This window comes from Phyllobates terribilis, unplaced genomic scaffold (assembly GCF_046119375.1).
Source record: "Phyllobates terribilis strain yellow unplaced genomic scaffold, ASM4611937v1 Scaffold_5__5_contigs__length_657084704, whole genome shotgun sequence".
Classification (NCBI taxonomy): domain Eukaryota; kingdom Metazoa; phylum Chordata; class Amphibia; order Anura; family Dendrobatidae; genus Phyllobates; species Phyllobates terribilis.
In genome coordinates this window covers 434457106-434471203 of record NW_027362765.1, presented here as the reverse complement: position 1 = coordinate 434471203, position 14098 = coordinate 434457106, and the positions used below count along the sequence as shown (strand labels likewise).

At 48.2% G+C, this 14098-nt stretch overlaps 1 protein-coding gene across 1 annotated transcript in view; it reads right to left on the bottom strand.

The window, feature by feature from the left end:
* Positions 1-393: 393 nt before the first annotated feature.
* The window catches only part of LOC141271611 (scavenger receptor cysteine-rich domain-containing protein DMBT1-like), a 78808-nt gene continuing 65103 nt past the window's right edge, over positions 394-14098 (bottom strand). The window contains exons 3-4 of the mRNA XM_073681655.1: positions 599-834; positions 394-465 (exon numbers count right to left, since the gene is read on the bottom strand). Coding sequence (XP_073537756.1) covers positions 394-465; positions 599-834 — 308 coding nt within the window. The remainder of the gene's footprint in view (positions 466-598; positions 835-14098) is intronic.

Sequence of the window (14098 nt, the reverse complement as noted above, 5' to 3'; positions counted from 1 at the left end):
AGCTAGTAAAAATATAATGAGAAGTGTTGAAAGTTTAAAATGTTCTTTGGTAGATTATTATCACTGTTGAAAAACCATCAGGATTTTATTATTTGGGTGTTGATTAGTGTTGAGCGAATTTGTTTGGCATTTCAAATTCATTTTTGTGTTCGGGGTTCCAACTTCTTCACACTAAAAAATCATCTCCACCCATGAACATCCCTGACTTGCCACGCTGTCACGCAGCGCGAGCCGATTTTTGGCACGAACAACGCGGAACCCCGAACACAAATTTGAAAAGCCGAACAAATTTGCTCAACACTAGTGACCTAACAAAGGAATTCTAATCCCTCATAAAGCCATTTAGAGTTCAATAAGGAAGGAACCAAAGTACTTCAGTCCATTAAGATTTTCTTAAGAAAAGCTATTTATTGTTTGCAGAACCCTTAGTGGTAGAAAACATGAAAATATGATCGGCATGAACATCTATGCAGAACACATGACAACAAATGACTAAATAAGTTTTCATCCATCCAACTATACCTGAGCAGACGACGCCAGCATCTTCATTGTGTCCACAGTTATGTACTGTAAATGGTTGGTGTGGACAGTCCCATACGTGTATTTCATTACCGGTACATTGCACATCATCCAATACAATTAATCCTTGTCCTTGTCCAAATGCAGCACTGCCATTAAATGCAAGAGCTTGGCCACAATTTAACTGCCGGCATACAACTTGTGCAGCATTAATATCCCAATAATCATCACACACAGTTCCCCATGCTCCGTTATAGAGGATTTCAACACGCCCGTTACATTGACCATTGCCATTTACCAGTCTTAAAGATATTTCTGAACCTAAAAAAATGATAAGGAAAATGGTAATTTCCAAAAATAATTCACTGAAATATTATTAAAAAAAATATTCCCATTCAGCATGGGACGTTGTATAAATGTGTAATAACCAATGAAAAGGCTACACTGCCATCCTTCCACCATAGATGTATTACAGGAGTGCATTTTATCCTTTAACCTAAAATAATATATTAAGAATGAAGCTGAAGATAACACTTGAAGGAGGTTAAGAATTTATTAAATGGAGAACGTCTATAAGTGCAAACAAAATTAAGTAAAGCTTTAAAATCAGACTCTGGTACCAGTGTAACTAAAGAGTACAACACTATACCAAGAGAATGACATCAAATGCAGGACTTCTAAAGGTTGTCCACTACTACGATAACCCATTGTCATTAACCGTGTTTTCCCCATATAAAATTACTAGGAATTGAACCCGTTCTACACCCGGGTGGCAAGCATTTTTAATTTTATTAATGGCGCCGGAGTCAGCACGTGCGCATACCGCGTTATCCTGCACCATTTTTTTTATAGACATTGTCTGCGAATTCGCATATACAGTGTCTTCAATAAAATGGCACCGTAGTGTGGTATGCACACGTTCTGACTCAGACTCCTCACTATGCATGCGCCACCCATCCCTCCTTCAGACAGAAGGACCCGTCAAGCATGTATAAGATGTACTGAGAATACAGTGGGTGTACTCACTTATGCTGAACGCTGTATATACAACATACTGAGAATACAGAGGGATGTGCTCACGTTCATCGCTGTACTCATGATGAGCACTGTATGTATAACGTACTGAGAATACAGGGGGTGTACTCACTTACGCTGAGCGCTGTATGTATAATGTACTGAGAATACATGGGGTGTACTCATGATGAGCGCTGTAGGTATAACATACTGAGAATACATTGGGTGGTACTCCCGATGAGCGCTTTAGATGTAATGTACTGAGAATACACAGGGGTGTACTCACTTACGTTGAGTGCTGTAGATGTAACTTACTCAGAATACAGAGGGGTGTAATCACTTACGCTGAGCGCTGTAGATGTAATGTACAGCGAATACTGGGGGTGTACTCACTTATGCTGAGCGCTGTATTTATAACGTACTGAGAATACAGGGGGGTGTACTCATTTAAGCTGAGAGCTGTATGTATAACGTACTGAGAATACAGGGAGAGTACTCACGCTGAGCGCTGTATATATAGTGTACTGAGAGTACAGGGGATGTATTCAATTACGCTGAACGCTGTATATATAACGTACTGAGAATACAGAGGGATGTACTCATGCTAAGCTCTGTATGTATAATGTACTGAGAATACAGAGGGGTGCACTCATGCGGAACGCTGTAAATATAATGTACTGAGAATACAGGGGGGTGTACTCACTTATGTTGAGCGCTGTATATATAATGCACTGATAATATGGGGTTGTACTCACTTATACTGAACGCTGTATACATAACGTACTGAGAATACAGGGGGTGTACTCACTTATGCAGAGCGCTGCATGTACTGTATAACGCACTGAGAATACAGGCGGGTTTACTCGCTTACGCTGAGCGCTGTATATATAACATACTGAGAATACAGGGGGTTTGTGCTCACTTACGCTGAGCACTTTATATATAACGTACTGAGAATACTGGCGGGTGTACTCACTTATGCTGAGCAGTGTATATATAACATACTGAGAATACAGGGGGGGTGTAGTCACGCTGAGAGCTGTATATATAACATACTGAGAATACAGGGGTGCACTCACTTACGCTGAGCGAAGTATGTATAACATACTGAAAATACAGAGGAGTGTACTCACTTATGCTGACTGCTGTATATATAGTGCACTGATAATACAGGTGGGTGTACTCACTTATGCTGACTGCTGTATATATAATGTACTGATAATACAGGGGTGTACTCAAGAAATTGTCTCTCTCTTTCTCTCTCTCTTGTCCTGGACATATTGTCATCATGGCTAGTGATGAGCGAGCATGCTCGCTACTGCTCGGTGCTCGCCCGAGCATCTCACTGCTCGAGATGCTCGGAGCTCGCCGAGTATTTCCGGGTTGCTCGAGCGGGAACTCGGGTCCCCTCCCTGCATGTTTGGCGCTCTTTAGAGAGCCAATGAACATGCAGGGATTGCCTGCCATGCATGGTAATGCTGTAGCCATGTTGGTTGTGGGCATTACATTGATTGGCTGACCGCACAGAGTCATCAGGTCTATATCAGACCTTGCGCCGCCATGCTCGTCACAGTCACTCCGGATCAGACAATGTAGGGAGAGCTGCTGCTGTGTCAGGGAGAGATTTGATCGTGTATTAGGTAGTGTAGGGAGAAAAACCGTACATTACACATATCCATCTTAACAAACAGTCCTTCTGAGGACTAATCCATCTGCAGAGATATCAGGCAGGCAGGGTGTATAGACAGGCAGTGTATATAGCAGACTGCAGTGCAGACAGCACAAGAGGCTCCATTCCAATTCTGCCTTCTGCTGCTGTTAGATATTTCTATACAAAGGCCCAGGTCTCAGGGGCCAGGAATACTTTTCTTTGGATCTTAATCCTCATTATTTGCTTAAAAAGCAATCCAGAGAACACCATTTTTCTGCACCATTTGCTTGTTTTTGGAGAGGTGCTGCTGCGTCAGGGACAGATTTGCTTGTGTATTAGGTAGTGTAGGGAGAAAAACCGTACATTACACATATTCATCTTAACAAACAGTCCTTCTGAGGACTAATCCATCTGCAGATATAACAGGCAGGCAGGGTGTATAGACAGTCAGTGTATATAGCAGACTGCAGTGCATATAGCACAAAAGGCTCCATTCCAATTCTGCCTTCTGCTGCTGTTAGATATTTCTATACAAAGGCCCAGGTCTCAGGTGCCAGGAATACTTTTCTTTGGATCTTAATCATCATTAGGAGGCTGTGCTGAAGCTAATGTGCTTAGGTGAAAAACCGCACAATGCTGAAGAGTTGTGGACAGCTCTGAAAGAGCAGGCAGATCTGTGGCTCACACCGCTGAACCTACAGCCAGGCATGGTCATGTGTGACAATGGCCGGAACCTGGAGGCAGCACTGAGGCGAGGCGAGAAGTGTTGAGCCACCCCCGTAGTGTTCGAGTTCGGTTCGGTTCGTCGAACACCCGTATGTTCGCCGAACTGTTCGTCGAACACCTTCGAACACCGTTAAAACCAATGGCAGGCAAACAAAAACACATAGAAACACATAGAAAGCACAATCAAAGGTGTCCAAAAGCTGACAAACTGCTCAGAAGACACAACTAACACGTGGAAAAGTGACAAGTACATATAGTCATGCGAAAAGAAAAGAGGTGGAGGAGTAAAAGGAGGGGGAGACACAGATATAGGCATGTCATGCCCTTCTAAAACCAAAAAAGTGCGAAGCCGCCACGGCCAGTCCGTTCCTGCCCGTGCGACCTCCGTGTCGCCGGGTTTGTGCCAGAGCCGTGGTGGACCCTGACGGCCAGCCCCCCTCTCCCAATACTGGTGCCTGTCCGCTGGTGGGTCGAGCCCCCCCGCGGTGGGGGGGGGGGAGAAGCATCTGCAGAAGAAAGACCATCTTCCAGCCAAACTAAGATGTATAATTGTTTTCGTGGACAATGTGATACGATCCCTTTCTTACGGACATGCCCATCGCTACAAATTCCAGATGATCCACAAAAACAGCAGGTGCTTCAACGGATATCAAGTACTCCTTCAAGTGGGCTCTCCTCCACCTCAACTTCAACATCACAAATACTCCAGTCCTCAGAGGTGTCACCCCAATCGCACTTGCTTCCTCACAGCTCCCAAGTCTCCAGCTGCCCGTCTGAGTATGGGGTAACACAGATGGTTGAGTCTGCACAGCTGTTTACTCATACTATAGCCTGGGAAACGGAGGTCTGCTCCAGAGATTCTGTTAATCCAGACGAGGAAATGATCTGCACTGATGCCCAGAATCTTTATAAGTCAGATCCAGGACCAGATGAAGAAGGTTCTGAGCATACTGTAGACCCTAGCTCCCAAACTGTAACTCCTGTTGGTGGAGACAATGATGAAGACGATGATGAGACTCAAATACCTGATTGGAGGGACAACTTGACTTTTCGGTAAGGGCAGGAAGAGGTTGGCTCTGAGGACGACGGGTGTGAGAACACACAGGGTGATGATGACGAGGTTGGAGATCCCACTTACTGTCATCCCACAGTCAACCAGTCGATGAGGTCAGCAGAGGAGGTGGAGGAGGATGTGACTAGCCCAGGGGATGGGGATGACTCGGTACCTGGGCCTTTGCCTGGCCTTGGGGATGTCGCGGTGGTCAGCACCCTGGCCTGAACCCTGGGGTCACTCTTTAAAAGGGTGGATAATTGTTAATTTTATAAGAGTTCGTGACGCCACCTGTGGTATCTGGTGAGAAGCACCAGCGCTGCAGCAGTCCACTGAGGCCGGTGATAAGGCAGCTCAATGGTATAGCTCCCCACAGTTGGAGCTAGGCCTCAGAAAAGCGTATGCAGGGGGAATGCAGGACAGGCAAGACCCAGCTGGGTCAGAGCAAGAACGGGAACGGACACGGTAGTCACTTCAGTACCTTTTACTGGTGGAAATTCAGGCACATCCCGGAGCACTGTATGGTGAAGGGTGCATATCAGGATCCTCTCCAATGAGCGGGTGTAGGGCCTCCTGTTTCTTGCCTCTGCGTAGTAAGTTTCTGACCTGCCTGGAGCTAGGCCTAACTTTGTCTCTGTCCTGCGCTGGCTGACCTTATGGTAGGGCCTTGACTTGGAGATCACACTCCCAGTATGCGGGGCCTAAGCGTCTCCTGGCTCTGTTACGTATCAGCACCTTAGCGATCCTGGGACTTGTAGTTCTCCAGAGATTCCGGTTATGCCTTACTGGGTCATAGAGATCCCGGTAAGCTCGGATCCGGTGTCCGGTAAATGCTTCGGGGTGAGCTGGTTAAGCTCCTCTGCCCCTTATGTACTAACTCTCCACTCGCCTTCGGCCTACTCAGGCCCTCACTAGGCTATACACACTAACGGAAGCTTGCCGTGCTTCACCGATCTTATGGCACCGGCACACCTTAAGCTGTAACTGGGCTCCCTGAATCTAGCTAACAGGAGCCTCGTGCTCCACGGCTGAACTATTAACTGTGTTCTCTAGACTAGACTGAGCTCCACTGCAGACTGACCTCTCTTAGGCTTCTCTACTGCAGGAACTCTTCAGAGGAACTGAACTGCCTAGCTCCACCTTCCCTATTTATATCCCTAACGGGCTCCCTCTGCTGGTCTGAGGTGGAAGGTGGAGATGTGTGAATGTTTATGGGGGCCTCTTGTGGAGGATTCCATCAATGCACTTTTCTAGGATCTGTGATACCAAGTGCAGCGGGGCATCAGAGATGCTATTGACGACGAGGTTAGGTTGCGCCTTCCTGGACAGAGACGGAGTACTGGAAGCACGTCAACAACTGCATCCTCAACCACAACTCTGCCTCTGACCACAAGTCTTAGTGGCTCTTCAGGTCTAATGGGCTCTAAGCCTTGCATAGCCTGGGCATTTTTTCAGATCGATAAGGATGACCCAACTCGTGTTATCTGTAATATTTGTCACCAAAAGCTAAGTAGAGGCCAAAAAATCCATAGTTTGAGTACTTCATGCATGAACCGTCACATGGATATGAAGCATAAGTTGCAGTGGGAAGCTCACGCTTGCTACAATGCGGCCTAGCGGGCCGGGCCAACCACAGTCTGCCCCATCTTGTGCATCTGTGGCCTCTTCATCCTCTGTAACTGGGGGGACAGCAGTCACACATGTTTTTGGACGCAGACCTGCCACCTCTTTACCCGCAACAGCCAGTTTGATTGGCAGGTCGTCAGTTCATTTGGAAGTGGAAACACTTGCTGGTGTTGAGCGCTCTCTGACATCGAGAGTAGTGTTGAGCCACCCCCGTAGTGTTCGAGTTCGGTTCGGTTCGTCGAACACCCGTGTGTTCGTCGAACTGTTCGTCGAACACCTTCGAACACCGTTAAAACCAATGGCAGGCAAACAAAAACACATAGAAACACATAGAAAACACCTTCAAAGGTGTCTAAAAGCTGACAAACTGCTCAGAACACATAACTAACACATGGAAAAGTGACAAGTACATATAGTCATGCGAAAATAAAAGAGGTGGAGGAGTAAAAGGAGGGGGAGACACAGATATAGGCATGTCATGCCCTTCTAAAATCCAAAAAGTGAGAAGCCGACACGGCCAGTCCGCTCCTGCCCGTGCCACCTCCGTGTCGCCGGGTTTGTGCCAGAGCCGCGATGAACCCTGACGGCCAGCCCCCCTCTCCCAATACTGGTGCCTGTCCGCTGGTGGGTCGAGCGAGCCCCCCTGTGGTGGAGGCAGCTCTAAGCTTTTTAATTTAAATTGTCTCTCTAATTTGAATGAATACACTTTAAATCCATTTACAAGGATCTATTGGAGGGCAAGTCTCATGCCAGCAGCCGCGGTAATTCCAGCTCCAGTAGCGTCCACTAAAGCTGCTGCAGTTAAAAAGCTTTTATAAGGATCGAGCTCGGCTGTCCACCGCAAGGCATCCTACTGCCAGTCCCAGCCCCTATGCCTTGGGGTGCCTCCTGATGCTCTTCACTAAGTATCCCATGGTCCCGAAGCATTTCCTTTGAAAAAATTAAGTGTCTAAACTACAGGTGGTGCAGCTTGCTTAACAGCCGGGATAATCCGCTCACTAGCAGACACTGCTACTAGGCACAAAGTATTTCCTGGGCTAGATGCAGTTAAAAATTTGTAATTAGATACTCTCGTTGGATGCTGAGAAAGCATTCCATAGAGTCTCCTGGCACGCCATATATGATTCTCTTAAAAAGCTTGGGGTAGGGGTCTAGGGGACCCTTTTATAGCCAAAATCACGGCCCTGTATCGCAATACGTCACCTAGGCTGAAGATAAATGGAACTGTAGCACCCTGAGGGCTCGGTTGCTACAGACGTATTGCACCTCACCCAGAGGTGTGATATCTCACTCTCAGGTAAGGATGGAGTGTGGATCAGGACCCGACACCTGCATGCATTATACCACATTGCCGTGGGGCAGGGCGACCAATATGCCCCTGAGATGGGCACGACAGTCCCTGTCCCTGGCTGGAGTGGGGGGAGGGAACACTGAGGAAGGGGAACCCTGTAGTGCAGGAGCAGGGAGGAAGCAGTTCCTGGGTGCATTGAGAAGGGAGTATAAAAGGTGGGCACCATCTTAGTTCAGTGCAGAGAAGTCTGAGCAGAAGTGGCAGGGAGCAGGGGCTCTGCATGAGCTCTGCTCCGGAGGCGGGCCTAGTAACAGAGGCCCAGGCCTGGAAGAGGGAGAAGGAAGGAAGAGGAGCAGAGAAGGCTCCAGGAATGAGGAATGAAGGGATCCCATGGGTGCGGACGGGCGAGTCGCCACCGCACGCCCGAATCCACCTACGTGGAGGGGTCAGGCCAAAGGGGGAGACCGGTCCCCGAACTAGTGGAGGCAGGAAACGACCCTCAGCTAGAAACCGGAGGCTCTGACATTTTATGTGGCGCAGCCCCTCGCTACACCCGCTAGGAAGGCACCACATAGGGTCAGGGAAACTGGCGCCAAGTTTACCAAGAGGAGGCCCGAGGCAGCCGGACAGAAGTGTTGGTAAGAAAGGCCAGACAAAGGACACACAAAGGGGGTCCTGTGAAGTGCTCCAAAGTTATCTGGGAGTTGTCTGAGCCCCTCACCTGGTGAGCACAGTACGACGTGGGCAGCCGTTACCTGCAGACGTGGTCTGGATAATAAGAACTGTGAGTAAAGGCCCTGAACTGCATCACTGACTCCGTGTCGTTACTGCTGCTGCCCTGCACCATCACCCCCATCCTCCGCATACACTGCCCTGAGGCTATACTCCTCCCGTGGGGAGTTATGCTACGCTCTGCTGCACCCACAACACCAGCCTCAGTGGTCTGCCCTGTAGCGGCGGTTCACTCTGACCGCAATCCACGGGTGGCGTAGTCGGACGTTTAAACATGAAAACCACATAAATAGTTCCGCCACTGGTTTGACCGCCCTGAGCAACGGAACTGGGTCGCCGCCACGAAGACTACAACCACCAGCATCCACCAAAAAGGGTCCGGCTCCGGGTGTCCCAAGGCCCAGGGGGTGCGTCAGAACATTTTCATCACCTTTCACAATCACCAATGGGACAAGGCAGTGATGTCCTCTGTCCCCTCTCTTATACATCCTAGTGACGGAGCACCTGCTCTCATCAATTCGCCATAACCCCAATATTAGGTGGATTGAGGTGGGAGGCACCGAGTACAAGTGCTCTCTATTTGCTGATGATGTCCTAGTATATATCACTCAATCACATATATCCATCCATGCTGTTATGGCTGAAATAGATCACTTTGTTACATGGTAAAATTTTAAAATCAATGCAGCGAAGTCTGAGGCCCTCGATGTCTCCCTCCCCAAATCCATATAGGATTCCATCCAGTCTAACTTTCCCTTTGCCTGGCCCTCACAGGGTATCAAATACTTAGGAATTCCTATTCATAGAGACCTCTCCCATCTATGTTATCTTAATTTTGGGCCCTTTATTGAACAACTCCATACAGACCACGGTTGGCAAGTTAGAACTGTAAGATTTACTACGTGAACCACTGGTGTTTTGTGGAAAAGCACATGTACACTGCGTTCCAAATTATTATACAAAAAGTGTTTAGGAGTGATAAGGGAAGAATTTGTTTGTTTGTCAGTTAAACTCATTGATGGTGATGTGTGTCAGGGCTCTTTATATCACTGTAAGCAATTGCAGACACCTGTGCTAATTAGTTTGGCAGGTGTGTCCAATGAAAGGCAAGACTACTTAAGAAGGCTCTCTCACATTATTAAGCAGCCTACATTTTCTGCCAAAATGGGAAAGAAAAAGGATGTGTCGGCTGCTGAGAAGCAACAAATTGTGGAGTGTTTAGGTCAAGGCATGACTACAATCAACATTGTGCGATGATCAGGATGAAGTGTCTTGGCAATCAAGAAGTATGTAGCTGATTCACAGTACACACGTGTGCGTGCTGATAAGGGCAAATTGAGGACTCTTTCCTACAGGCAATTACGTCAGGTTGAAAGAGCAGCGGCAAAAAAGCCTTGTCATAGCAGCAGACAAGTTTTTGAAGCTGCTTGTGCCTCCAACGTCCCCCGAACAACAAGATGCAGGGTCCTTCACAGGTTTGCAGCTGTGCATGCGCCATCCTGTCGACCTCCTCTATCCACTTCACACAAGCAGAAACGGCTCCAGTGGGCCAAACATTACATGAAGACTGATTTCAAAACTGTTTTGTTCACGGATGAGTGCCGTGCAGCGCTCGATGGTCCAGATGGATGGAGTGGAGGATGGCTGGTTGATGGACACCCCACGCAAACACGGCTACAGCGCCAACAAGGAGGAGGTGGAGTAATGTTTTGGGCTGGAATCATGGGGAGAGAGATTGTCGGCCCCTTTAGGATCCCTGAAGGCGCTAAAGATGAACTCCATAATGTATGTGGATTTTCTCAAACAGCACTTCCTGCCATGGTTCAAGAAGAAGAACCGTGTATTTCACAGCAAGATCATTTTTCTGCATGATAATGCACCATCTCATGCTGCACATAAAACATCTGCATCTCTGGCTGATATGGGCATAAAAGGGGACAAACTTATGGTGTGACCCCCATGCTCCCTTGACCTCTACCCCATTCAGGACCTTTGGAGCATCATTAAAAGGAGTGTCTATGATGGCGGGAGGCAGTTCACATCTAAGCAACAGCTCTGGGAGGGTATTCTGTCCTCATGCAAAACAATTGAAGCAGAAACCATCCAAAACCTGACAAATTCAATGGACGAGAGAGTTCAGAAGCTCCTTTCGAACAAGGGGTCCTATGTGAAAATGTAACATCACCTAGAATAAAGTTTTGAGTTGAAAACTGTTTGATTTCAGTTTCTAACAACCTGCTAATGCTTATAATTTCAAAAATGACCATTTTTTTGGTCTTTATTAAAATGAAAAGGTTGATCGAAAAGTTTGGGGGATCTAAGAGTGTGGCAACCCAGTAGTCATGATTACTTCGAATTCTGACAATATGAGGGTCATGCTGCAGGTAGTGCAGCAAGAAGGCACTTATGTGCCTTGCGCATCTCGGAGCCCCAAAATTATTTTCCGGGCTAGATGCAGCTAAAAATTATTTTTAATTTTAAATCTGGTGAAGCTTTAGTATAGATGGCCTAATAGGATCAGTGCTGCACACTGCTACAAAGCCCAAATTGTTTTCCAGTCAAGATACAGATAAACATGATTAGTAATTTGAAAGCTTAAAACGGTTGGTAGGGTGATTTTAACCAATCATCAAGCTTTTACTCTCCCCAGGATGACACAGGGGTAGAAAAGTCGTTTCGGATCCATGATTTGTTCATCTTTATGAACGTGAGTCTGTCTACATTATCAGTGTAGAGCCGCGTGCGCTTATCTGTCAGCACACCACCAGCAGCGCTGAACACACGTTCAGACAGAACGCTGGCTGCGGGGCATGACAAGATCTCCAAGGCGTAAGTGGCTAGCTCCGGCCATTTATCCAGATTGGAAGCCCAAAAAGAGCAAGGGTCCAGTGACACAGTCGTGGCTTCAATGTTTACTTGGAGATAATCCTGTACCATCGTCTCTAGGCGTTGACTATGTGTCAGACTTCTTGTCTCCTGTGGCCTTGCAAAGGATGGGCTAAAAAAGTGGTGAAATGATTCCGCAAAATTGATTTTACCAGCAGATACTGTGGTTCTGTTACGGTTTGAGTGCTGAACACTTGACGGTCCCACGGTTGGCAAGTTGGAACTGTGAGATTCACTACGTGCACCACTGGTATTTTGTGGAAAAGCACATGTAAGATTCTGCAACAGTCTCTGCTGATACTCCTGCATGCGTGCATCCCTTTCTATGGCAGGAATAATTTCGGCAAATTTACTTTTGTACCGGGGATCTAACAGTGTGGCAACCCAGTAGTCAGGATTATTTCTAATTCTCACAATTCGAGGGTCATGTTGCAGGTAGTGCAGCAAGAAGGCACTCATGTGTGTTGCGCATCCAGGAGCACCAAGTCCCTGTTGTGTTGGTGGCGAGGTAACAATCATGCTTCCTTCCTCTGTCCTCTCCCCCCAACCTCGCACAACAGAAATGTGATCAAGGTCTCCCTCATCTGATGAGTCTTCCATCAGTTCGTCCTCCACTTCTTCCTGGGCTCCTGCACCTTCCTCACTAGTTTGGCTGCTACCATGCGCCCTGGTAAAATCATCTCCCCCACCCTCACATGCCTGCCGCCTTGGTGCTGCCGACCGTCTGGACCTTGCAGATGTTAGCCCTTCCGCATACAACTCCTCCTCCTCTACTTCCTCCACCTCCTCTTGTGCCACCACCTGACTCCGAATTCTGTTTAACATGTGCTCCAGCATGTAAATCACCGGAATAGTCATGCTGATAATGGCATCGTCAGCACTAAACATCTTCGTCGCCATTTCAAAACTGTGCAGAAGGGTGCATAGGTCCCTGATCTGAGACCACTCCTCCAGCGTGATTTGCCCCACCTCTGAATCTCGTTGGCCCAGGCTATACGTCAGAACGTATTGCACCAGGGCTTGTCGGTGCTGCCACAGTCGCTGCAACATGTGCAGAGTTGAATTCCACCGGGTAGGCACATCGCATTTTAGCCGGTGAAGTGGCAGGCCCAACGACTTCTGTAGAGATGTAAGTCGCTGAGCTGCGGGATGCGAACAGCGGAAGTGAGCACACAGCGACCGTGCCCTCTGCAGAAGGCCATCTAGTCTGGGATAGTGGGCTAAAAATTGCTGGACAACCAGGTTCAACACGTGAGCCATACAAGGCACGTGTGTGACATTGCCCCGGTGAAGGGCCGCACCCAGGTTTGCAGCATTGTCGCACACGGCCTTCCCTGGTTTCAGGTCCAGTGGAGACAACCATTCATGAAATTGGTTTTCCAGAGCTGACCACAACTCCTCAGCTGTGTGACTCACATTTCCCAGACATTTCAATGTAAAAACCGCCTGATGACGTTGAGCCCTACTGCCAGCATAGTAAGGAGGTGTGCAGGATCCCTTCTGCGCAGTTAGAAAGCTTGTGGCATGACCAGACAGGCTTTGGGTGCAGGTGGAAGACCGAGAGGAGGTTGAGGAGGCAGAAGCAGTGGAGGAACTTTGACATAAAGAGGATTGACGCACAACTCGTGGGGACGGCAAGACTTGGACAGCAGCCCCTTGTCCTGCTGTCACCATAGTTACCCAGTGCCCAGTCAGCGACATGTAACGCCCCTGTCCATGCCTACTCGTCCAAGTGTCTGTGGTGAAATGCACCCTGTCACACACAGAGTTTCTCACAGCCAGCGTGATTGGCAGGTCATCATTTTCTTTGGAGGTGGTAACACCAGCTGGTGTTGAGCGCTGTCCGACTTCGATAGCACCACCTTTGGATCAAGGCAACCTAACATGTCCGCCTGCATCTTCCTCACAGACCGGCAGTTTGCCCGGGACACCCTACTGAACCCCGTCTAAGCACAACAGTCAGCCCTCGGTCCCTCAGATGTGGACAAGTAAAAGACCATTTCCTCCAAGCCATGAGAAAGCTAAGAGGTTGAATTTCACCATCTGTAAGCTCTTGGCTACAGAAATGCTGCCTTTCCGCCTGGTGGACACAGAGGATTTTCGATACCTTATGTCCGTCGCAGTGCCCCAGTACCAGATGCCCATTCGGCAATACTTCTCAAAGAAAGGTGTGCCTGCGCTCCACCAGCATGTCACACACAACATCACAGCTTCTTTGAGAAACTCTGTGTGTGACAGGGTGCATTTCACCACAGACACTTGGATGAGTAGGCATGGACAGGGGCGTTACATGTCGCTGACTGGGCACTGGGTAACTATGGTGACAGCAGGACAAGGGGCTGCTGTCCAAGTCTTGCCGTCCCCACGAGTTGTGCGTCAATCCTCTTTATCTCGAAGTTCCTCCACTGCTTCTGCCTCCTCAACCTCCTCTCGGTCCTCCACCTGCATCCAAAGCCTGTCTGGTAATGCCACCTGCTTTCTAACTGCACAGAAGGAATCCTGCACACCTCCTTACTATGCTGGCAGCAGGGCTCAACGGCATCAGTGTTTCCTTTGAAATGTCTGGGAAATGTGAGTCACACAGCTGAGGAGTTGTGGTCAG